Here is a 23,572-nt window from a genome sequence, read left to right as displayed (position 1 = left end):
GCATGGAGAGGTTTGTAACTTGCTCTAGGTCACATAGCTAGTAAGTGAGAGGGCCAGTATTAGAAGGTAGGTAGCTGGCCCCAGAGCCCCTGCTAACTTCTGGGCTGTATCACTTCTCGCTGGTACGGTGGTTTATTGTAACATTATTCATGATGGTGTAAAACAGGAAATGACTTAACTGTCCAAGAGTTGGGACATCATTTTTAAAAAAATCATGGTATCCAATATAAACTAGTGACTAAAAATAATGATGTAAATCTGTATTTACTGACATAAAAAGATAGATTGTTGAGTTTGAAATGGAAGTTACAGAGTGGTTTGTGTAGTATCCTGATTTCATGAACTATGAACCATATAACATGTAATAGGAAATAATATATCCTTCTGGGTAGAGATTCGAAGAATACATACATATTTCAACATTAACTGTGGTTGTTTCATGGTGTTGAGATTCCAGGGAACTTAACTGTGGAAACTTTTAAACCTATATGCCAGTAAACCAAACAATCTAGTGTACCCTCATGTACTCATTAACTAAGCTGATTTCACCTCTACTGCACAAGCCCCCCACTCCCACTCATATTATTTTGAAGGGAATCCAGGTATCATTTCATCTGTAAATATTTTTAGTATATAGACTTTTTTTACTTAACAACAATTATATTATCACATTAAGAGTCATAATTCTATAGTCAAAATATTGTAACAATTTGGTATGGTGATACCTGGTACCTAGAATTATCATGTATATAAATGTTGAATCACTGTGTTGTACACCTGAAACTAATGTAATGCAATACTGTTGTCAACTACCCTTCAATTAAAAAAAAAAAAAAAAGTCATAATTCTATTATCATACTAATATCAAATATCCAGCATTCAAATTCCCAAATAGCTCATAATTGTCATAAATGGTTTCTTTGTTTGCATTTTACAGTTTGAATCCAGATGCAAATAAGTCTCACACACAGTCATTAACTGATAGGACTGGTAAGCCTCTCTTAAGCAACAGGTTCCCTCTCCATCTTCTTTTCCCCCCTCATGCAATTTCTTCATTCAAGAAATTAGATCAGTTGTCCTACAGAGTTTACCACTGTGTGGATTTTGCTGAGTTCCTTTTCATTGCTGAGTGACATTCCATTGTACGAGTAAAAATTTAGTGATTCATTCTCCTAACATTTGGCTCATTTCAGTTTTGGGCAATATATGCACAAGTCTTCGTGTGGGTAAATACCTAAGGAGTGGAATGACTGGCTTATGTGGTGGGTAATGTTTAACTTTTTAAGAGACTGCCGAGCTGTATTCCAAAGTGGTTTTAGCATTTTACTTTCCCACCACCCATGTCGGAGAGCTCCAGTGGTTCCACATCCTCACCAACACTTAGTATAGTCAATTGATAAAATTTCAATTATGCTAATGGAGTATAGGGTATCTTCTTACAGTTTTACTGTCCATCTTCCTAATGATCAACAATATCGAGTGCCTTTTCATGTGCTTATCTGTAGTCCTGTGTCTTCTTTGGTCAAGTGTCTGTTTAAATTTTGCCTATTTGTATTGTTTCTCTTCTTTTGTTGAGTTCTAAAGATTATTTAGATATTTTGGATACATGTTCTTTATCACATATTTGTCTTTCAAGTATTTTCTTCCAGGCTGTGTTTGTGTGTTTTCATTTTCTTGACAATGTCTTTAGATGAACAGAATTTTTCATTTTGATGAAATCTAGTTTATTAGATTTTTCCTTTGTGGCTTGTATTTTTTTGTGTCTCCCAATTTTTTAATGTTAAAAAATTAAAGATCTCTATATCCATGTAGTGGAATATAATCCAGCTATTAAAATAAATGAGCTATAGGCCATGGAAAGACATGGAAGAAACTTCAACACATAGTGCTAAGTGAAAGAAGCCAATGTGAGAAGCCTATACACTGTATGATTCTAACTGTATGACATTATGGAAAAGGCCAAACTTGTGGAGACAGTAAAAAGATCGGTGGGTACCAGCAGCTGGGGAGGAAGGAGGGAGGGATGAATAGATGGAGCACAGGGGATGTTTCGGGCAGTGACACCCTTCTGCACCATATTGTGATGGTGGATACGTGTCATGATACATTCATCAAAATTCATAGAATGTATACCACCAAGAGCAAACCATAGCGTCTACTATGGACTTCAGTTCATAATGATCAGTAATGGCTCCTCAATTGTAATAAATGTTTCATACTCATGCAAGATGTTAAAATAGGGGAAACTGGGGATAAGGGGGAAGAATATATGGGACTCTGTGTATTTTATGCTCAATTTTTTCATGAACCCAGCACTGCTCCCCAAAAAAGCCTTTTAATTAAAAATAATAATAAAAGGAAAAAATACCTTGAAAGATAAGGAAGCTTAATGGTTTGGAATAATTCAAGCCCCTCCATGTTGCAGACATTAGTGTTTTGAACAAATACTAGGCAGTGGTACCTCCCTTTACTTCCCTCTCTGTTGGGGCATCACAGTGTTCCTTCAGCAGCCGAGACTTGTCACCCAGGGTTTCACCCTCTCACATCCTGCCAAATGTCTTCCTACAGTTCCTTTTCCATCTTTGTTTCCCATCTTCTCTCAACTGCCAATTCAGGCTCTCATTATTCCAGACCTGGGCTTTCTGCCAGCCTCCTTGCTAAATCCACTCCTGTCTCTTAAGACATTCTGGTCCTATATGTAGACCATTTATATAGAATGCCAGCTCATTCCTCAGGTCTAGATTCTTTACTCTAATATTCAAAGTCATTGAGTTCCAGTGCTGTCTTATTTATGGCAGCAAAAGGACAACCCAAGAACAACCTCAAGTGTTATGAATGTCTCCCCGGCCCCTAATCTGTATTCTTCGGGTGCCATTCCATGATTGTGAGTCACTGCAGTGTCCCATAGAGACCCCCTCTCTGAATGGAGAGGCTTGAAGGTCATTATCAGAAGTAAACACTACCAAGCCCTAGTAAACTTGGTCTATTTACTAATCTGGATGATTTAGAAAATAAAGGTCAAGAACTGGAAAATACACAGCAACTACCAGCACCTCTAACACCCAGCAAAAGATAGTCGAGCCAAGTAAATACTGGAACTGGAATGAAATAGAGAAGAATATAAACAGCAAAATTGTCTGGGTGGACTCTACGCCAGCACAGGAAGTGGCCGGTCTGCCACACGAGGTGAACAGCTGCCACTAAGCATGCTGTCCTGTCTTCATTGTGTGGAAAAGCATGACACTCCCAGCTAAGAGTTGCAAGTTGTAGGTGTGGGGTTTGTTTTTTCAGTATTGCATTACTGAGGAATCATTTATAAAACTGGCTTTTTTGTCTAGGCTATCAACTTTCAGGAAAGCTGAACTTCAAAAAAAAAAAGTCTTTTAATTTTTCCCAAGGAGAATCTTACACAATCCAACCCTTACTAAAATAAACACCTTGGTTGAGGATTTATATCAAGGTTGACTTGTTATGGAGAGTGTATACTCAGAGGACATTTTGTAAGAGTGGAGACGTGCCGGTGGTGCTCAGACATGTGTTTGTCCTATTCTGTGCTCATGTGAGTAATACTGATGCAGTGTGTTCCAAGGGGATTGCCTTCGTAGAAAAACGCTATGGCCATGTGCCAAAATTGTTCTTTCATCTAAGCACATTTAACCTTTTGGTAAGTTCCAAATAAACTTAGACCGCAACATCAGAGCTCTTGTGTTTTCACAGCGCTGTTGGCTTCCTTCTCTTTTTAGGTTGCTTCATTCATTGTTAGACCTGGCCTTCCTCTGTCTCTGCCTTAAAGTGGAAGCACTTCCTGTCCTCTCAACTGGTTGACATGGGAATTGTGAAACCCTTCCTAGGTTGAGTGTTTGGTGGAAGAGGAGGATGCTCCCCACCTTAGTAGCTGAACCCTTTGGGTCCACATGATGAGCCACAGCAGGGGTTTCTCCCCAGCAAGCTCCACTTGAGCTGTGCCCAGAAACTGGAGCCCAGCGGGACCTTGTTTGTGGCCACTGGGTCCTTCCATAGTTGAACAGCCGTATATCTCTATATGTCTATACTGCATGCTGGTTTGTCAAATTACTTCCTCATATTCCTTTGATAGTTGAGTAGGGCATGTCTTGGACATTTTATATAACTTGTCCAAGTTCACATAACTGGACACTGACTCTCAAGATGTCGAAAGTCTTTCCTCCAGATGAGAATGACAACATCTGAGGAAACTGCAGTCCTTCTGTCTTTGAGAAATATTTTGTTGTAATAAGAGATTTTGAATATTCTGAAGATAAACAGAACCTGGCACTCCTAAAGAAGCCAGACTCAACAGCTGATTCAAAAACATTGCCAACAGTTTTAAACAAATAAGAGGCGAGTCTCCTTGAGGCGTGACCCGGGTCTTCCCCTTGCATCCCAAGCTTGAGATTGCTTATTATCTGCTGAAGAGAGAAGTGAGAGGTGGGAAAAAGGGAGGAGAGGAGAGCAGGGAAGCAGGCATATGGGCTGCCCTAGCATTCCCATTTTGCTTTCTAGATGTTCTTTGTTTTCTCTCTACTTTCCACTCTGCTTTTGTGACTTTAGTGAGTATCTTATGTATAAGCTTTTCCTATATTTGGGGTCCTTCTCAAGAGGAAAAAAATTTATGAAAACTTATGACATGGGGCATGAAGAATAAGTCGTATATAGAAGAACTAAAAGTGTAATGCAACTTGAGCATTAACAATGTATGAATGGCATGAAGTTGACATTAGCATAAGTTATTGCTTTTGATACTATCAAAAATTCTGATCAGTAAACAGTACATGTCTTAGTTAACTAGGGCAGGAGCTTGCCTAATCAGAATTATCATTTTGTCTGAAAATATTTCAGGTACAAAAGCAAAAGTTCCTACTGCAATACCTAAAACATCAGGAAGCACATGGGATATTATTACTTTAAATAACATGAGTACCGATATAACTTGACACTGTCATTCCTTGATTGGCAAAATCTGACCTAGGTGAATCATTGGTAACTTTCCCCCTTTTTTTATCACTTATGATTGATGAAGTAGAAGAGATGTTAGTCTACTTCCTTTTAATTATGAGTAATTAAAACAACACAGCATGTCCAGAAGATGAAAATATGTTCTCATTTGCTTCTGGATTTGACTAGGCTGTTTAGGGAACGGCCTGCAGAAGGTTTGCATAACTTTGTGTGCATTTTGTACACAAAATGGCAGATGCAATAGCTGCAGAAATTATTACCACCTTCCCATCTGCTCCATTATCTGATTGTGAATTTTGGATAACTGCCAGTGATGTCTGTCTTGTTATGTGAGCTTTGATGCATGGCCATACCACCCTTTCTACACAATGCATTGGTACCTTTGACAGTTACCATTTCTGCCCCTTGTGACAAGGCACCTACCTCCACCAGGGTATGTTGACTTCCTTTGTTATCCTTAGGTAACATCCACTTGAAGTGAAGGACTTTGTCTTTGGAACTAATTTCCCTTCCATTTCTAATTACTAACTTACTTAGTAAACTGTTTTATTAAATCACTGATTTTAAAAATCCTGATTTTAGAGGTAGTGTTTCTTACCTTTTCATGGGAGATGGAAAAGTAGCATAGAGAGCTAATGGGGTAGAGTGGAAAGAACACAGGCTTTGGGATCTGTCAGAAAGGAAGACGGAAGTCATGATCACAGAGCCACCAGTGCCACTTATCACTGATGTAACCTTCAGCATATAACCTAAGTTCTCTGAGGAATAATAAAATGGAGATAACAACAGCATTACACCAACTTCACAGGATTAAGTGGAGATAGTGCCTATGAACATCTTTGAAAACTGTGAAGCTCTAAACAAGTATTTATTTGCAGATTCCATTGCTTTTCTTCAAAGACAGCCTTGTTGATATAAAACTCACTACTATACATTTCACCAATCTAAAGTGTACAATTTAATAGTTTTTAGTATATCCACCAACATGTGCTGCCATCAGCATTCAGTTTTAGAATATCTTTATCATCTCAAATACGAGCCACATCCCTTTAGCTATCATCTCCCTACCCCTTCCATTGGCTTTTTAATTTTTACTCTGTGTTTATTTATAGAGACTCTGGAATAATTTATTACATTAAGTACAGTTGAAATTACTTGTGGATGACACGAAAATACTGTTTCCTGTGAAAAATGTCTCTTAGGACTTTTCCAGTTAACGTGCCAAGTACATTGGCAGGATGAGGGGTGGGGAGCTAAGTGTTAATACATGATATTTCCAGGAAGATTACAATCCCAGCCCAGTTCTATTTTAAGCAGAAAAGATGAGTACTCACTGTTACTGCTGAAGTCCTAGTGCCATGAATCCACTCATGCCAGTGGGATAGATCCCAGGGGAAGGCTGGGGAGGAACTGGTGGGCTGAAGTTTGTGTAGAGGAGGAGGGTGGGGACTTTCTCCCTTACTCAGGAGCACGGGTGGGGTTCCAGTCCAGGGAAGTGCATATTCTCAGGAATCTGCTTTTCCTTTTCCTTAACTTCTAAACATGATTTTAACTTCATGCAACACAGCGAGGAAAGAAGGAATGAGGGAAGAAGGGGACAAGAGCTACTCCTGTAGACCTGCCACTTTCTGTACAACCCAGGCATTTCGTGGAGATGTTGAGGCAGGATTACAGTCTGTTTGTGGTGTCAACTGGGAAAAAAGGAATTCAGCCTTGGCCTCCATTTTATTCCAGGTCGCCAGATCCCACCCTTGGACCCCCATGAAAATGCAAACAATGGAGCAATCAAACTTCTGAAACCACCCACACCAGGCACCCGGCGGTGCTGCTGACCCCTGGGCCGCATCCACCGCATGTGAAGATGCCAGCGCCCACCTCCCTGTGCACTGCTGAAGGGCCTCCCATACCTGGTGGTCTGGCGCCTTACCTAGAGAGAAGTGAGTGCGCCAGCTTGGCATCCTGAAGATCTGCAGGGTGGGAAATGTCCCTGGAAAAGGATTTTTTAAACTCTGAAAAAATCCACCACACCACCAAAGATGGCCTTCAGTGTGTGAAATGCACATGGGATGGAATGGATGTTAGGTGAAAAGTACAGTTGAGATTTTTTGTTAAAAACCTTAAAATATTCTTACATTTGTACAAAAGTCTTACTGGCTTGTAATGTGTTGTGTTCCACTGTGATTTCCTGGGCTCCCTAGCCAAAGTTTTGGAATTTCTTCCACTCAGTTGCCTTTGTTATTTAACCAGCCCTCGCCAAAAGGCTACTTTACCTTTCAGTGGAGTGTGACTGGACCATCGCTCAAGCTGTAGACTTCAGCTCTTATCAAAGTGTAGAAAGATGTATTAGCAATTTTTGTCTACATCTCTTTTACTTGGTGAACATTTTTCTAAATTTTGTCATATGTAAACAAACCAAAACTGACTAAAAATTACATTGCATATATTTTTTAATTACATAAAAGTTACATTGGGGATTGGGTGGCCTGGTTTGAAAGGGTCATTTAAGTAGTTACTGTGTAAGCAGTGACAGATGTAGGGTATAAATATGACTCCAGAGGCCACCTGGTATGCATCACCTCCACAGTAATGAATTCCTACTCTCTTAGAGAAGCTTAACAGACAGTATTATTTTACTAAGAGGATATGTCATAGCATCACATCTAAGGGGAAGGGATTAACTGGAGGATATTTGGGTCTAAATCATAGGACAAATTTCTAAGCATATGAATTAATAATACGTTACAAGAAAGCGAGCCAGAAGAAGCATCAGCACCTTAACATTGTAGACCCCAAAACTAGAAAATTGGAGAAAGCATTTGAGAAGGTGCCAAGCTGGGGAGGTGGGATTAGGGCTAACCAGAGGTCCGGCCCTGCGGTGCCAATTAGCTGAGAATAGGCTTCAATAAAACCTTCCTTTTCAGCTTCCCTGTCTGTTCAGTTAATTAAGGATGCCTGAATCCAATGAAGTAAAGGGAAAGAAGGCATGGAAATGAAGAGAAGCTGTTCCCATGGAAAATTCAAATCCTACTACCATTGTAACTTTCATAAAAACCTGGAACCAAGGAGCAGTCAGTTTCCTAGTAGGGGTTGTACTGAGGTGATTCTTAAAGGATATTCAGATCAGTGACTTTTGCAGGAGGAACTTCAGAAGGACAGCCTCAGAAGTGGGTGATCATGCAGTGTGGTAGTGGGGCCAGCTGGAACCTTCTCTGCCAGGAATATTCAAGGCCCAGCAAACATTAATTGAAAACCTATAACGTAAAAGCCAGGAAAGAGATAGTAAGCTGATTAAAGACCATGAGCTTTCAGTATGAGCTGGTGCTTCAGGGTCCTGTCATGGCTGTGCCCACCATGCTTTCAACAGGGAGAGAGACTCTGAGGCTGCCATCAACAAAACACAAGAGTCCTTGAGAGACCAGGGCCAAGTTTATACTTCTTTATGTGGACTGCAAACGCAAACAGGTGGAAATCACAGACTCAGGTTTTTTTAACTCAAGAATATGCTGTCAATTTGATATTCTTACTGCTTCACCCAACTTACAAGAGTAATTGACAATCTAAGGATATGAGGGCTAACAACACTTATTTTTGGTCCAAAAGTGCCTCTTAGCTCTCCCAGACAGGTACCCCCAAAACTATAAGCAAGTGGCATTTGGATGTCATGGCTGGGCCTTTTTAGGGAGTCTTAGGGTTTTCTCCACATTGTCAACATTGCTGACATGATACTGCTTGCAGGCCAAGTGGTTATCATGCCTCTTTCCAAAGTTAAAAAATTTAGGTTGCAAATTAAATGACATTTTTCCAGGTGACATGCAGGCTTTTTCTGGAATGTTCCCTCACCTAGCTGTCTCTGAGAACCTGGTCTGATCTCTAGCCAGCCAATCAGGTTGCCCAGCTGAGATGGCACACACCCCAGCAAGGTTCACAGCTTTGGGCTGGGTATTCGGTGGCTGCATGAAATAGCTGGTCTTAACCACATGTAGCAAGCTACCCAAAATGAGCCCACGGGTTTATTTCAGAAGCATAAGAAGGTGAACAACTCTTTTACCTTTCTGTGCTGCCTCAACTATTCAAGACAGTATGTATATATAATCACTACTCAGAGCAACTGGTGAAAAGAGCAGATGGCTTTTGAGCACACAAGTGTTCGCATAAACAAGGACTCTTCTCTGAGGATAGATTCTCAAGCCTTGTCCACAATGAGGCTTTCTTATCTTCCTTTATTTTGCTTTGAAATTACTTTGGCTGTTCTAATAATTGAACTATAACCACATAATATTATGTAAAGGCCTGGAAATTACTATTGCTCCAGAATGTCAAGTAGTTTCATGTGATGTAACATCCTTCACTTAACTTTCCAAAATATACTCCTTTTCCTCTTCTTTCCTTTCACGAGCAGTGTATGTGTATATATATGTAAATAGGATTTCATATTTGTTATGTTGACATGTAATCCATGTCACTGGCCGAGTCTGGGTCATGACTGTGTGTTATATGGTGTAGACATGGGTTCTCATAGGGATTATTTCCCAGTGAACATCCCTAAGATGGGAATGGCATCATGAGACATTTTACATAGGTACACATTTGACTTGCCATTTTGTAGTTGAAAATGGTACATTAAGGTGCTGACTCTGACATTACCTTGCAGACTATAGAAGGTTGAAGACCTAAAACTAACTGTTAGCCAACAAATGGGCTGTGCCCCAGTGAGAATTCAATTCAGGAATATGGCATGTAATGGCTGAAACTGAGCTCCCTCTAGGGCACTCCACTTCTCATTGCTCTGTAATGCTCACGGCAAGCTGAGTAATGAGCTAGCTTATAACCTAAAGGGCTCTGAGCTGTATTCAGACCTATTAGGTATCTAGTTTATTCTTTCAACCAACATTGTTGAAACCAGACCCAGTGATCCAATTTCAGTGCTCTGTTGTATAAACTGCTTCTTTTTCCTGTGTTTTTATAAAGGCTTCTGTCTGGGCTGGACCCAGTTCTTTCATATAGAAGATGCCACTGCAGACAATTAAGACCTTTCCACCTTGTATTCTACAGTACTGCCTTGCCCTCAAAATTGCCTACTTCTATCTGTTATTTTGGGTTTAACACACACGGATTCATACTAATAAATATTTTAAGTTTTGCCATGTTTGTCTTTTTTGTATTCTAATGCTCAGTAGAATAATTTTTAATTATAGCCACCTCAGAATAAAGAACAGTGCTTCCCCAAAGAAACTTGTGTACCTGGCCATATGAAGACATGTATAAGGATGTTCACTGGCATGGTTCACAGTAGCAAAATATTGTCTTCCCCTAAGGAAATCAATAAATAAAATGTGGCACAGTCATATGATGCAAACTATGCAGTAGTTAAGATGAATATAAAATCTATCATGTGTCAACATGTATCTCAAAACAATGTGGAATGCAGGGCTGCCATACTGCCGACTCCCAATGAAGCCACTTTCCCAGTGGTCTGTGTGAATCGGGCCTCAGGAGCTGTTCAGTGCACAGCCTGAGCAATGGAGCTGTGACTGAGTGAACAAAGCAAATTGAAGAAGTAAAAAAGCATATAAACTTACACAAAACAATAATGTATGTTGTTTATGAGTGAGTATGTATAAAAATAAAGGAAGAGTTAGAAGGAAAAACATCAACTCCATGATACTGTTACCTCTGGGTAAGGAGGGGAGTAAACAAGATCAGAGAAGAGAACAAAGGGCATTTAACTCTCCGTCATTTCTTTTTATTTCATGACATAAAAATCCTAAGCCAATATGACAAAATTATAGCATTTGGTGACTTCAGGGTATGTGTTTTATTAATCTCTATATTTTTCTGTATTAATTTTTCTGAAAGAGATGGAATATGGAGACAAGAAACAATGAAGGATTTCTTGAGTGTAATCGCCAACTTAATTTACTCCATCAGTTTTCTGAGGCTCACTAATTTCCATCCCTTCATCATCTTGGCTACCCCTACCTGTCCATTGGTGCACACATGCTTCCTCATACTTGTGAGTCCCACACTTTCTACCCAGAGCCTCATCCAATGCAGATGAACACATAAAAAGGGTGTGAAGAGGGAGAAAGCACTACCTTGCATTCTGGGCATGTGAGCCCCTCCTCAGGCATGTGCCTCAAAACTGCTTTTAATATATAATCAAACAAGAAAAATATCACACAACCCACCGTCACCAAGAGACCCACTGCTCTGATTTTGTAAGAGAACAAGCATTTCTTTGGCATTTACTATTTGTCAGTTTGGGGAGATATTTTCAGAAAGAATCCCATGAGCACATTTAGCCAGCAGATTCTGTGCAGTTCAGCTTCTTTGTCAATAGCATTCTGCACGGGGATTCCCACCTCCCCTTCATCCAGTCCTGCTCTGTCCCTCTTTGTGGCTTTATACAATGGGACACAGGGTCTGAGGAGTTGTGCTCTGAGGCACTTGGCACAGTTTTACAAAACAATTGTTTGATAAACAAGGACAAGCAGCCCTATACTTGGCCTGACCCCTGAGCACTGCCTGTGGCTGCTCGAAATAGGCCTTAGACATTTCCTTGGCAGCTTGTCCTTCGCAGAGGTACAGAATGTACCCATTTCTTTTTTCTGTAACAACTTCTACCTTGAGCCCCAACTCTGTCTAAAGTAGAAAGCTGAATTTTGTTACACCTACTTTTTCCTACTCAATTCAGTGGATTCTATCATTTTAGGCCTAAGCTTATTATCAGGATTTAACCCTTCTCATTTTCTCCTAGGGCTGTGTGGGAGGGATATTTCCAAACTTCTGGAGGGCTTACGTGGCGTTCCTGGGTCTAACTGTCTAGTCACCAGGCCCACATAGAGGTCTCTCTCTCTATCCCCCTTGTCATGACACCTGGCTCCCTCAAGTCTGCTTCTGCACCCCACTTGAGGCTCCTGGGAAGGTTTTGGATGGGAACACTAGCTTATCTGGGGTCCTCAGAGATTGGTAGGGCAGCAGCCTAGGGCTGGGTGGGGGCGTGTCAAGCAGGTTCTGCCGGCATCCCTGCCCTATTGTTGGGGTCCCTTTATGACAGCCTGGGGTGGGCCCAGTACCAGGCGCCCTTTCTGGGAGGGTGGTGGGCAGCTGGTGCCACCTTCCCCAGACCATGTCTGCATGTAAGCTGCCTCCACATCTCCAGTGCTCCCTTCTCAGAGCCCAGGGTGGTAGGAGGGGACAGGGACAGGACATCATTTATACTAGCTTTGTGGGGGCTTGCCCTTTTGAGTTCCAAAATCCTCTGCTTATGTGCCAAGGACTTTACTGCCCCAGTGGGGACACTTCTGAGAATGAGGGGTGCTATTGACATCAAAATGGAACAACAGGAGTATAATGGATGGTCAAAGACAATCTGGGACACGCGGTCGTTCCAGTCTGGCATGTTACACAACTGGCAAGGCGGGAGGTGGGGCAGGAAACTCAGGAGTTCCCGGGTCAGTTCCTGATCACAGCTGTCCCCCTAACGTCCTTCCACCCACCAAGTATTTGTCGAGGGCTACAGTGAGCAAGTGCTGAGCTAGCCCTCCACGGCCCATCAAATGTGTGCTATTTCCACACTTACAAAGCAGAAAACAAAGATAAGGGAAAAAACGAGAGAACCAAGGACACACCGTCAAGGGCAGAGACGGTGGCTTGACTCGGGGAGGCCCTGTGACCACTGGGGTAGGAATGGGGGCTTGGGAATCAGCTCATCCCTTACTTATTATAAGATCCTGAACAACTTAGTTTCTCTGAGCCTCAGTTTCCTTCCCATAAAACGAGGATAGGGCCCACATCACAGAACTGATGTCAAAATGCAGTGAAATAGGTATGTGAGGCACTTTGCACAGAGAACCTATGGCTATGCTTATGCCAAAGGCTTTGACCTTCGCCCTGGACCTGGGAGTAGTTTTTTCTCCTGTCCTCATCACTTTCTTACTTTTGTTCCTTTCCTCGAGAAGCAATGTGGTGTAGAGATTAAGATCAAGAAATCCAGTGTCAGGCCACCGGAGTCTGACTACCAGCTCTGTAGTTTGCTGGTGGTGGGATGTTTTGCATCTTAATCTCTCTAAACGTCAGTTTCCTCATCTGCAAAATACAGAAAATAATTCACCTACACATTTATACACAGATCTGGAATCTAAAAGGTTTCATAAGTGGCGAGATTTTTGCTAAATTTGATACAAACTCATTTGGCTGTAAAACCAGACCTGAATTGATGTGATGCTATTTATAGTCATTATTTATCCAACTGGGGTGAATGTCTGCACATTTACTTGCAGAAATACCACTGTGTTTGCTTATAGGATCCTGTGCCTGACTCTGCTGGCCAGTCTGTGATAGATGCCCTATATTATTTCTATAAAATCCAAACACAATTCTGAATTTTGAAAAGATCTGTCCCCAAGGTGTTGTATGAGGTTTTGTGGGCCCCTAATACCTACCTGGCAGGTGTGCCATGAGGATTAGATAACACGTGTATAAAGAGGCCTTCCTATCAGGGGCCTTCGGGCAGCCACAGGGGGTGTTATTGACACAGGGCCCCTAAGTTGGAGCTCCATGGGTTCCACTCTACAGAAAGCACTTCTCACCCGCCTGGCTCCTAGCAAATGCCCCAAACCAGTAATAGCTAACAGGAAGATAGCGACTTGCTGTGTGCTGGGTCCTGTCTCCTGTCCTGGTGTTTTATATCATGTTACCTCTCTTTACTTTCACAGCCTTCATCATGATGTGGTATTATTATTATTATCTCCATTCTACACGTGAGGAAATAAGCACAGGAAGTTAAATTGCCCAAGACCATATACTAGGAAGAGAGATAGAAGTCAAATGTTAGCTACTTTTATTTTTTCTTTTTCTTATATTTTTTTAATTTAAAATATTAAAACATTTTTTTATTAAGGTATAATTGACATGTTGGTTTCAGGTGTACCCTATGATGATTTGATATTTGTACATATTGGGAAATGATCAGCCCAGTAAATTAACATCCCTCACCTCCCATAATTACAAATATTTTTTCTTGTGATGAGAACTTTTAAGATCTCTTAGCAACTTTCAAAGCTATAACACAGTGCTATAAACTCACCACCATGCTGTACATTACAGGACTTGCTTATAACTGGAGTTTTGTAACTTTAGATCCCCTTCTATTTTCTCTTCTCTTTACTCATTGTATGTAAAAATAAAGGCACAAGGGAAGGGAAATCCACATACATTGAATACTTCCCAGGAGCTAAATACTTTCAAATTGTATCTCATTTTATCCACAAAACAAATCTGAGGAGGATGCACAATTGTTCTCATTTGTGTGGAAGAGTCATGAAGACCTTCCCAACCGTCTTCCTGCTTCCTCGGTTTTATACAGATAGTGAGCAGGGTGCCCCCATTCACGCCGAATCCCACGCATCATGCTTGCATCTTGGGAGGAAAGGCTGGCTGGGGCCTTAAGGGTTAACCAGTTCAGGCCAGAAGAGGTGAACCACTCCACTAAACATGAGATTTGCTGGTTTCACTGAAGTATTATCTGATCCCAAATGCTGGTGAGTCTCCTTGACCCCACGCTCCTGCGGCTAGGCTTTATCTTTCCCGTATACATGACCTCAGCATTGACACCATTGCTCAGCCCTGACTGAAGTTCTTCACTGCCTTTTTGAAACAGCTTCTGCATCAGCATCTCACAGTTTTGAGAACTCACTTCTGAGGGCCCAGAGCCGAGACTGGTATCCTCAAGGGAACAGTTTTCTCTGCTTTCCACCCACATATTCTCTGGATTTGCACCTAATCTCTCCTTTCCTGATCCTTTGGGAAAAAAAATCCAAATCACGTCTAAAGCACATCCAAAGTTCATTGCTGTTGTTGTTTTTAGCTTCCACCTTGAGATTCCCCATTGCAGGGTTTTCCCTCTCATCAGCTGTCATATACACATAAATCTTCTCATTTTGATCAACTGCCATGGGTCTCCTTTTCCCTATCAAGCCTCTCTCTCCTTCACATTAATGAAAGTCATACAAGAGAAACTTTATCTCCTATTCACTTGATCTATCCACTCCTCAGCTGAACTGGGCAGCTATGCCCCATTCTTCGCCGTCAGAGACTACCCAGGACTTACCTAATTGCCCCTGCTGGCCTTTCTCTCCTAACTCTCCCCACCTCCCTGGGGCATGTGAAGCTGTTGACTTTTCCTCCTGATGCTCCTCCTCTGGCCTCTGGTCCTGGGCTCCATGGTTCCCCTAGCTTCTTTTGGCGCCTTTTCATTCTCCTTTGCTGCCTCTTCTCAGACCTCCCATGTGCTTAAATGCAGGTACATCTGGCAAATTCATGCTCTGATCCTGCTTACTTTATACCCTTTCTTTAGGATGTCATCTGATCTTAGGATTTCAACCACTGCCTCTACATGTTTGATTTCCAAACTGTGGTCTCTCCTGACTTCTTTCCAGAGGTCAGACCTTGATTTCCAGCTGCCCGGTGGGTGTGGTGCGCGACCTGGGGGTCGTGCTTCAGGTACCATGCCCCGCTCGCAGGCCCTGCTCTACCTGTCACCTGGAGCTCTGCCCAGTGCATCCTCTCCAATTCTGAGAGAATAGGAAGCACACAGCTTCCATTTGAGAGTCAATTTCTGCATCTCCCAAGAATTTGTCAAACAATGTAAATTCTATTTTTAGAATTTCTTGAACCTTAAAACCCTCTTTCTAATGTTCTATTTTAGGCTCCCAGTATGTTCTCTCTCAACTATTGGGATAGTTTCCTGAAAGATTTCTCTGAAGTCTGTCTTTGGCCCTCAATCCAATATTGAATATGCTAACAGTGAATCTGTTAAAATACACATCTGATCATGTCATTTCTTCAAAACTATCTGTGACACCCCATGGCAAATTAAATAAAATTCCAACTCTGTAACCTGTGCTGAGGTATCTCCTCACCTGGGCCAGCCTCTCTCTACAGCCCAGGCTAGGGCCCCCACTGCTGCCCACGTTCACCACGGGGTTGGTCTCACCTCTGCTCAGAAGGCCATCCTGGTCTGCTCCCTGTTTGTACCACCTGGCTTAGGAGGCCAGAAAGCACTTCCAGAAACTTCCCTAGATCTCCCTGGGGGTATTACAGCCCCTTTTCCACTATAGGGTTTAGGGTGGCAGGTGAGTCTATCAATTAAGGACAAATAGTGTTTATCAGAGACAGTACATTTTTCATACTAAACACCATGAATCTAGTATCACACTGTCATTTCTATTCTCTACACTCAGTGTTGCATCAGAGGACCAGGAAGTTAACTAGGATTACCTTGGAAGGTCAGGAAAGAAGAGAAACTCACATGGCATTTCAATCCTACAGTGCAAGTTTAGCTTGTGTGTCTGGCATATTGCATGTTGAGCTAAAGCTGAAGCCAAGACAGTATCTGTTATCCTCAAGAAACTTGTAGTAGGGCTCAGGAGGAAAGATTTATGCCATGTGACCTCATTTCACTAAATGGGTTGTGCTGACCAGAGGGGACGGTGGCTATGCTTAAGTGTGGGTATGTGACAGTTCACTATTTTTGGATGAAATACTTTATCAATATTCTGACTTTGAACTTGGTATGAATGGTTGGAAAAGTCTTATGGGAATCGTTTCTTTTACCTATTTCCTATTTCTTTTTCCAGAGAATATGGTGGGGATGGTGGTCTACCAGATGCTAATAAAGATAATTGTGGAAAAAATATATTTTAAATTCAGTGTTTTAATGTAAACCTTCAACGGTTACTCATAACACCAGCTGTAATCCCTTCATGTCTTTATGTACCCGAAGTAACCACTGAATGCCACCTGCTCTTATGGTGAGAATGAGCTTGAGCCCTTCCCAAGGAAGTACAGTGTTGTGACTCTGAACATCGAAGCTACAATTAACGTACCGAGGGATATGCAATGGGACCAGTTGCTTTGCTCTACTCTTGGTGGGTGCCATTGGTTTTGGAGGCAGGATACACTCTGTAGTCTGCTAATGTGCTTGCCTGGCTTCCCTTAAGAGGCGGGCATTGGGAGACTTGCGTAGAAAGCAGGGTCCCTGCACTAGGAATGGTGACCTTGGGTCATGTGCATTTTTGAAGACTTTAAAACTTACAACTAATCCGAATTTTACCAAAGCACCTCCAAACAGAATTTCCAGTAAATATTCACACAGCAGAGCTTTCAACGTGATAGCAGAAGTCTTTCCAACCACAAAAATGTTGGGGGTTGCATGTCAGAACAAAGGAGCTGAGTAAGTCAATAATCCACCCTCCCTTGAGCAAAATATAGATACCATTGTCTCCAGACTGATGGAGAGTGAATGGGTAATGAACTCAGTGAGCCAGGTACTAACACACAAGAGCTGCCCCTTAGGTAGAACACTGAATGTTCCTGACAAATCCCTGCATGATGGGTCCTTTGGAGGTAGAAAGGAAGAGCACTCACTTTGCATTTTTATAAATAATGTTCCTTCACATTATGTCTTTTCTTGAAATCTTGGAAAATCCAGAAAAATGGAAGGAATAGTAAGCAATTTAACAATCCACCTTGACATTCAAAGCACCAAGAATGTTTTAGGAGTGTTATTATGACACTGAGAAACTAGGCAAAAAATGATCCTCTAACAGATGTTGTCTAAATGGATCTACAGCTTTATTTATTCTGTGTGAGCCCATAACATCTTTCCAATTTGGGGAATGTTCCACAGGAAAGGAGGTTATGGGGGGTGAACCAAATAAAATCCAAGGGAAACGAAATCCAGTCATGTGCACTGATTTACACGATGGATTGCTTTCTGACCTCTTTAGCTAAAAATACTTAAACAGCAGTCGCGTCAATGAGAAAAAATAGGATGGGGATATGAAATGTAGATAACTTTACATTTAGAACAATCAGTACTGAAATGAAAGCTTTTATTGATGATCAGCATTCTTACATTCCAGTGGCAAGCATACAACAACCATGCTATGTTGATCTGATTACAAAAAAATTCCTTAATGAAGACTGAGTCCCTGTGATACATGCTTCTCTATTCAAGCAATATTCTCCATCAGTTAACAAATCTATGATTTGAACCACAAAGAACTGTCATTGAACCTTCCGGTTAAATTCCTTCAGAGGGCCAGTCCTCAAGGAGCTGACGTGTCACTGCAACATGAGTCACCTACAGGAGAGACATCATCCCCACCACCCGGCTTGGCCCTGGTCCAATTGCTTATCACTCTGCAGCAGGAGAGCAAAATAACATCCTGCTGGTAGCCTGCCTCTTTGATGTGAAGTCTTACAAACACAGAACATGCCAAAGATTAATGCAAGGAACCCATGAACGTGTGGCTACCACCCCAAATTAACAAATGTGAATATTTTATTTCTAACTATGTATGGTATACATATTTAATGAAGTAAATGAAGCATATTTAATGAAAGCACATACATATTTAATGAAGCAAAAGGAAATTGCATATAATAAAGTTGAAGTCCCTTTTGATCTTCTTTTCAGGCCCATTTCCCCTCCTCCTTCACCTGCTTACAGCATCTAGTAGAATGCATGTTGTGTATATCCTTCCAAGCCAAGTTCTTCCTTTATTTTATAATTTATGTATAGAAGTAAATATATATACACACATACACATATATGTGTGTGTGAAAAAGTGGATTCCCTTATATTTCTGGACATAAATAAATAGAACCAACATTTTGTGGTGTCTGCTTTTCCTCATTGTAAAAAAGCCCTAAGAGGTAGACACAGGACCCACTCATCTTTTAATCCCTGGCCTGTAACCTCATTTGTATCTTATTTAAATGTTCAACAAATGTTGTGGAACTAACAATGTCTGTCAGTATATTATACAATATTATGAAGTGGTATTAATTGGTGTTGCCACCATACACCACCATAGGTGTTGGCACACGCACACACATGCACCCTTGGATGCCAAGAACAGTCCACATATCTCTTCTCTGGCCATGGGCTCCATCTACGTCTGCATCCCCTCCGTGTGTGCCCCCTGCCACATGCCTGTCTAGCCTCTCTCTCCCGTGTCCTGCTCTAGCCCTCTCTGGCCATCTGAGCCCAGACCCCTGAGGCCCTTGGGGATCTGCCAAGGTGGCAGTGGTTTCAGGAAGCAGTTGCAAAACTGCCTCACACCTCTGCTGCCACCAAAGGCACTGTGGCAACACCATCCAGCTGATTCTTTCTAAGTGCCAACTGCTGGCACTGCCAATTTGGGCCCATTTTCTGGAGATTTGGATGCTCAGAAGAGACGCCAGGCACCCCACTGAGAAGGGAAACCTCATTTGCCTTCCGCCTTCTGTCACTCCTGAGTCACAGCTGCCTTGCGCAGGGCCACCTTCCAGCTGTACAAGATGCCCAGGAGGTGTCTTTCCTTCTGCCTCCCTCCTCCTGAGTGCTGGTTCTTTCTTGTAGGACAGTCATGTGGTCAGAGTGGACCACTGCTTCTGGCTCCATCTGGCAGGGTGCCCAGGGGTCTTTGGTCAGGTTTTCAGACTCTACAAAGAAAACTTTCTTCTGCTCATACCTATCACCTCTAGTAACAGACACTGCCAACACCCTGCTCCAGGCACAGCCTGTTAGCACACACCTCTGTTCTCAAATGATTGCTTACTGCAAACACCTGTGATTCTCTCAGGTGGCGGCAGGGACAGGTGGAATGTGTGCACAGGGCAAGAGGGAGTGGCAGACTTAATGCCCATGGAAAGAGCGCTCATGAGAGGAAGGAAGGGTCATTCTAAGGTGCGTTCTGCACTCAAATTCTTGTTTTAGGATCTCCTTCTCATAGCTTAGTCAAAACTAATTATTATCTATTAGTGATCAAAAGAAACAAACTACTGATACACAAAACAACCTGGGAAACCTTACATGCATACTGCTCTGTGAAAGAAGTCAATCTGAGAAGGCTGCATACTATATGATTCCATTTATCTGACATTCTGGAAAAGACAAACTATAGAGACAGAGAACAAATCAGTGGCTGCCATGGATTTGCAAAAGATGATGATTGACTAAAGGAAGCACAGAAGCTTTTAGGGCCATGAAACTTCTGTACAGTGCTGTAGTGGTGAATACTACTACCTATTTGATAAAGCCTATAGTACTCCGCAGCACAAAGGGTGAAGCTTAAAATATGCAAATTTGGAAAAAAATCAACCAGGAAGAGGGGGATCCCAGAATGATATGCAGAATGTGACAAAAGCTTTTGTCTATTACAAATGTATGATGTCACTTCACTGAAGGGGTAGGAAACAGTGAGGCTGGCCTAAGCAACTTTGGCAACAACTAGAACTGTGAGACTAAGGAACTAAAGACACAAGGAACCATGCGTAAGCACTGTGTTCTAGTGGATAACATTGTTACAGGTTAACTATTCTGAAAGCACACTACATGTATATGGAATTGAACAAATATGTAATGGGTGGCAGACAGTGGGAACTAAGTCACTTTGGGGACAGAAGGTTACATACAAGCACAGAGGAAGTCTACAGTGAACCATATGGTACTGAATTAGAGTCAAGGATATAAACATGAATTCATATTTAGCTTAATACAGATACTGATATAGAAGTAATTATCAATTTGTGTATATGTACTGGTTAGTATAAATATACAGGCTTCCTAGTTATTTTCACTGAGATTCTAGAGGTGGTGACACCCAGTATCAAGGAGCACACCGAGCCCAGATCTTGTTTTCTAATATACCACTTTCCAATAAAAGGAAGCAGGGCTCCTTAAAGAAATGAATGACTCTAGGGCTGGGGCACTGAATCTGCAGATGAGCCTGGAGCAGCTAGTGTCAGAAAGTAAGGAAGTGCTCAAAATACAGAAACTGCAGGTATATATATGTCAAAAGGACACAGGAGCCATCTGAAAAATGTTCTTGATGGCCAAGCTGGAACAATTTGAGCAATAAATAAATTACATAGCATTGGATTATAGCCCAAAGTACAAGTCAATGTCCATGAGTCCACACCGATGTCAATAAATTGTTAAATAAATAAATAAATGGGGGAAGGGAGAGACAAATCTCCCAAATAGAAAAATTCTAAATAATTTATGTAGATGCTCCTCCTCCAAGGAGGTGGAGCATGATCCCCACCTCTGGAGTGTGGACTGTGCAAAGTACTTCCTTCCAGAGTACAGTAAGGAAAGGGCAAGAGGGACATGACAGTACAGAAACCTGACAATCCCTTCCTCAGCCAGGGAGTCAAGGTCAACATCACCAGTGGGAAGTCATGATGACAGCATGAATCCCTGATGCATTGTGCCTTGAGATGTTTAATTAATAGTAAAGTGATTGAAATGGTACTTTATCTCTGTGGTCTTCTTCCCAAAACACATAACCCTGGTCTAACTATGAGAAAAACAACAGACAAACCCAATTGAGGGACATTGTCTAAAATACCTGATCAGTCCTCCTCAAAGCTGTCCGGGTCATGAAAAAAAAGAAAGTCTGAGAAACAGTTACAGCCCAGAGTTGCAAAGGAGATGTGCCAACTCAATGTGATGTGGGATCCTGGAGCAGAGGAAGGAATGCTGGGAAGCACCAAGAATGTCTGAATTGAGCATGGCCTTCATGTGGTAATAGTGTGTCGGTCCTGGTTCCTGAGGTGAGACAAAGGTACCATAGCAAAGTAGGAAGTTAGTGAGGGAACCTGGAGCTCTCTGTATTACCTTTGCAACTTTTCTGTAAATACAAATATATTCTAAAATTTAAAATGTACATAAAAATGCACTGTTATGCTATAAGATCTCCTCTCCTGGAGCAAAGGTTGGAAGGGGTAAAGGGGCAGAGGACCCTCTCCTGCCTCAGCTTTTACTGTGATTAGTACTGATAATGTGGGCTCAAGATCCTTTCGAGTCCAAATCTTAAACTGGAAATAGGATTTCTAGCAAGGCTCTTACAAAATCCCACAAAATACACCTATTTTGTATCTTATTTGTGTTTTAGTGTTTAATAATGCTAAAATTTCCCCCTTCCCACCTCCCCTCTGTTGTGATAGTGGCTAAAATAGTCTGTACATTTATAGGGAAAATGTTTTTATTATTCCATATTAAATTGGTGAGCACTTTGATACATGTAGTATATAAAAAAAGTAAAAGCCCTAAGTGTATATATACATGATCCCTTTAGCTATCTCTGAGATGGCTAACTCTTCAATAAGATAGCAAAAGGAATGGCTTATACACTGACTCCACTTTAAGTTGTTTCCTCATTGTATTTGAATCCTCATTGAATTAAATCTTTTAATTTTGCTGTTGTTATTATTATTATTGATTTGGGGTTGTGGAGGAAGTTGTGGAGGAAGCAGTCTCAGACTCAGAAATTCAATTTGTACACAAATGTATCACAGGAGTGAAAATCACATGAAACAAAATTAATGGATTCAACTACACAAAAAATGGAAGCATCTGTATATTGCTCCAAAAATATCAAACAAAATTAAAAGACAAACTGAGAAGAAAGTATGACAATAACTAGTAAAAGGTTAGGGAAATTAAAATAGTTATTTGAAAATGCCTCCCCCTCAAGAACTATCAAGCAAAGGCCACGATATAACAATTTGCAAAGGAAGAAAGATACATTGATGATAAATATGCCAAAAACGAACTAAATAAAGAAATGCAAAATAAGATACTAATGACATAACTTCTTTTGACAATCAAATTGCACTTTGATACGTTCTTGATGCAAATTGCAACAGAATAGTTTTTAAAATTCTACCAAGTGATCTAGGGATTCCATTTCTTGAATTGTTTTCTAAGAAAATAGGAGCATGTGAAAGATTTACCCATAAATATTTATTACTACATTGCTTATAATAGGAATAATAAAAAATAACCTTTATGTCCATCAACAGAAAATTATTTAAATAAATTGTAGTTTGTCCATTCAAATGAACATTAATCAGTCATTAAAAATGATTATTTAGTTCAGAGATCAGGCAACTATGGCCGCTGGTCAGCTGCCTGACTTTGTAAATAAAGTTTCATTAGGACACCGCATGCTCATTTGTATGGCTGCTCTGCTAGTTTGCTGGGGCTGCTATAACAAAGCACTGCAGACCGGGCGGCTTAAACAACAGACATGGATTGTCTCAGTTCCGGAGGAGAAAAATCCAAAATCAAGGTGTCAGCAGGATTGGTACCTTCCAAGGACGGTGAGGGAGGATCTGGTTCAGGCCTCTTTCCTCAGCCTATAGGTTTCCCTTCTTCCTGTGTTTTTAAACGTCTTTGCTCGATATGTCTGTGTCCAACTGTCTCCTTTTTATAAGGATGCCAGTCCTGTTGGATTAGGGGTCTGCCTTACTCCAGTGTGACCTCATCTGTAGTACTAACTTCCTCTGCAGTATCTATGCAGAGCAGGGAAGCACCTGAGAAGTTGGAATAAACACTGAGCTCATTTCTACCCCAAGCTTACAATGACAACATGACAGTCTGGTTTTTTAATACATTAGGCCGTCATAATCTTTTGGTTTTATAATTATAAAAATAATATGTATTCATAATAGGAAAATTAAGTAACACAGGTAAGTAAAAAAATAAAAATTAGTCCTGGTGCTATTCTTCAGGAATTACCACTATTAATATTGTGATGTG

General features: G+C 41.3%; 1 protein-coding gene across 3 annotated transcripts in view; it reads left to right on the top strand.

The window, feature by feature from the left end:
* The window catches only part of RAB31 (RAB31, member RAS oncogene family), a 132,175-nt gene extending 122,061 nt beyond the window's left edge, over positions 1-10,114 (top strand). For all 3 annotated transcript variants that reach the window (XM_036880700.2, XM_057504040.1, XM_057504039.1), the window contains exon 7: positions 6,709-10,114. In XM_036880700.2, coding sequence (XP_036736595.1) covers positions 6,709-6,806 — 98 coding nt within the window. In that variant the 3' untranslated portion in view covers positions 6,807-10,114. The remainder of the gene's footprint in view (positions 1-6,708) is intronic.
* Positions 10,115-23,572: the final 13,458 nt, after the last annotated feature.

Source organism: Manis pentadactyla, chromosome 6, assembly GCF_030020395.1.
Source record: "Manis pentadactyla isolate mManPen7 chromosome 6, mManPen7.hap1, whole genome shotgun sequence".
NCBI lineage: Eukaryota > Metazoa > Chordata > Mammalia > Pholidota > Manidae > Manis > Manis pentadactyla.
This window is presented reverse-complemented; position numbering and strand designations above follow the sequence as displayed.